Genomic DNA, 1,505 nt, shown 5'->3' with positions numbered 1-1,505 from the left:
AAATATATGATTGTACAAGATTTAGGGAAAGTACTATGGATAATCTTTGGATTTAGGGAAAGTACTATGGATAATCTTTGCAGAAAATATAACAGATAATGATATATATATATATAGTTCTTTATTGCCCACAAGGGGCTAAACATAGAGGGGACAAACAAGGACAGACAAAGCGATTAAGTCGATTACATCGACCCCAGTGCGTAAATGGTCCTTAATTTATCGACCCCGAAAGAATGAAAGGCGAAGTCAACCTCGGCGGAATTTGAACTCAGAACGTAACGGCAGACGAAATACCATTAAACATTTTACCCGGCGTGCTAACGATTCTGCCAGCTCGACGCCTTAATAATAATATATAATTAGATGGAATACTTGGAAAAAACAAATTATGTTACAAAGTGTTATTTTAATATAACAACAGATTTTGTAAGTAGTTGCACATTACTTGTTATTAGGTTTAGGTTTTGAAATCAGATTATATTCTAAAGCCAAAAATGCAATCATCTTATCTCGAATATCATAGTAGTAGTTGTTATCAGATTTACTGCTCTTCAAGAGCTGAGAAGTATCTGTAAAGGTACTGCGTTTTAATATTTTTTTAATCTTGCTGCATAGTAATTCCTTCTTCTCATCAGAGAATCCATACAAAATTTCTGAAACTGGTTTATAATTATTTTTCTCATATTGTATTCCTATGAAGTGCACAAAAAAACCTAAAAAAGAAACATAAATACAATTATTTAGTCGAAATTTTTAGTTAAATATTAAAGCAATGTTACTGAGACATATTTAAAATATAGTCTTTTACTCTTTTATACTTTAGCTTGTTTCAGTCATTTCACTGTGGCTATGCTGGAGCACCAACTTTAATCAAACAAACTGACCCCAGGACTTATTCGTTGTAAGCCGAATACATATTCTATCGGTCACTTTTGCCGAATCGCTAACTACTAATCTGTGTTGAGGGGTACATTCTTCGCCTGGGAAAGTTTTAGCATTTATAAGCAGTTCTCTTTCCCTATTTCTGATGAGGATGTAGTCAATTTGGCTAGAGTGTTTGCTGGAACAGTAGGTGACTAGGTGATACACAAGTTTCTTGAAGTTGGTGTTGCAAACCATAAGCTCATTTGCATCACAGAACTCCAGCAGTCTGGTTCCCTCCTCATTGCGGGAACCGAAGCCATAGCCTCCATGAATGCCATGGAAGCCCCCTGCATGACGTCCTACATGACCGTTGAAATCACCAGCTACAAAGAGAAGGTCCCTGTCATTCGTCGACGAGGTAGTTTGCAAGAAGGTATCATAGAATTGGTCTTTCTGCCTATCCAGTAGCCCCGGTTGAGGGGCATAGGCTGAGATAACGGTAGCTACCCTATGGTGAAGCACTAGTCTAATCTTAAGTACTCTGTCACATACTCTGACTACCTCGATTACCTTATCAACCCATTTCTCTGCAAGAAGTATTCCCACGCCCCCTACCCCGTCAGTGTTCCCTGCCCAGA

At 37.9% G+C, this 1,505-nt stretch overlaps 1 protein-coding gene across 1 annotated transcript in view; it reads right to left on the bottom strand.

Annotated features, from left to right (window-relative positions):
• Positions 1-6: 6 nt before the first annotated feature.
• The window catches only part of LOC106870773 (uncharacterized), a 3,506-nt gene continuing 2,007 nt past the window's right edge, over positions 7-1,505 (bottom strand). Inside the window, exon 2 of the mRNA XM_014916971.2 lies at positions 7-716. Within this exon, the coding sequence (XP_014772457.1) occupies positions 445-716 (272 nt within the window). The 3' untranslated portion in view covers positions 7-444. The remainder of the gene's footprint in view (positions 717-1,505) is intronic.

The sequence above is a fragment of the Octopus bimaculoides genome, unplaced genomic scaffold (genome assembly GCF_001194135.2).
Source record: "Octopus bimaculoides isolate UCB-OBI-ISO-001 unplaced genomic scaffold, ASM119413v2 Scaffold_20527, whole genome shotgun sequence".
NCBI lineage: Eukaryota > Metazoa > Mollusca > Cephalopoda > Octopoda > Octopodidae > Octopus > Octopus bimaculoides.
The sequence above is the reverse complement of the archived record's forward strand: the minus strand, read 5'-3'. Positions and strand labels throughout refer to the sequence as shown.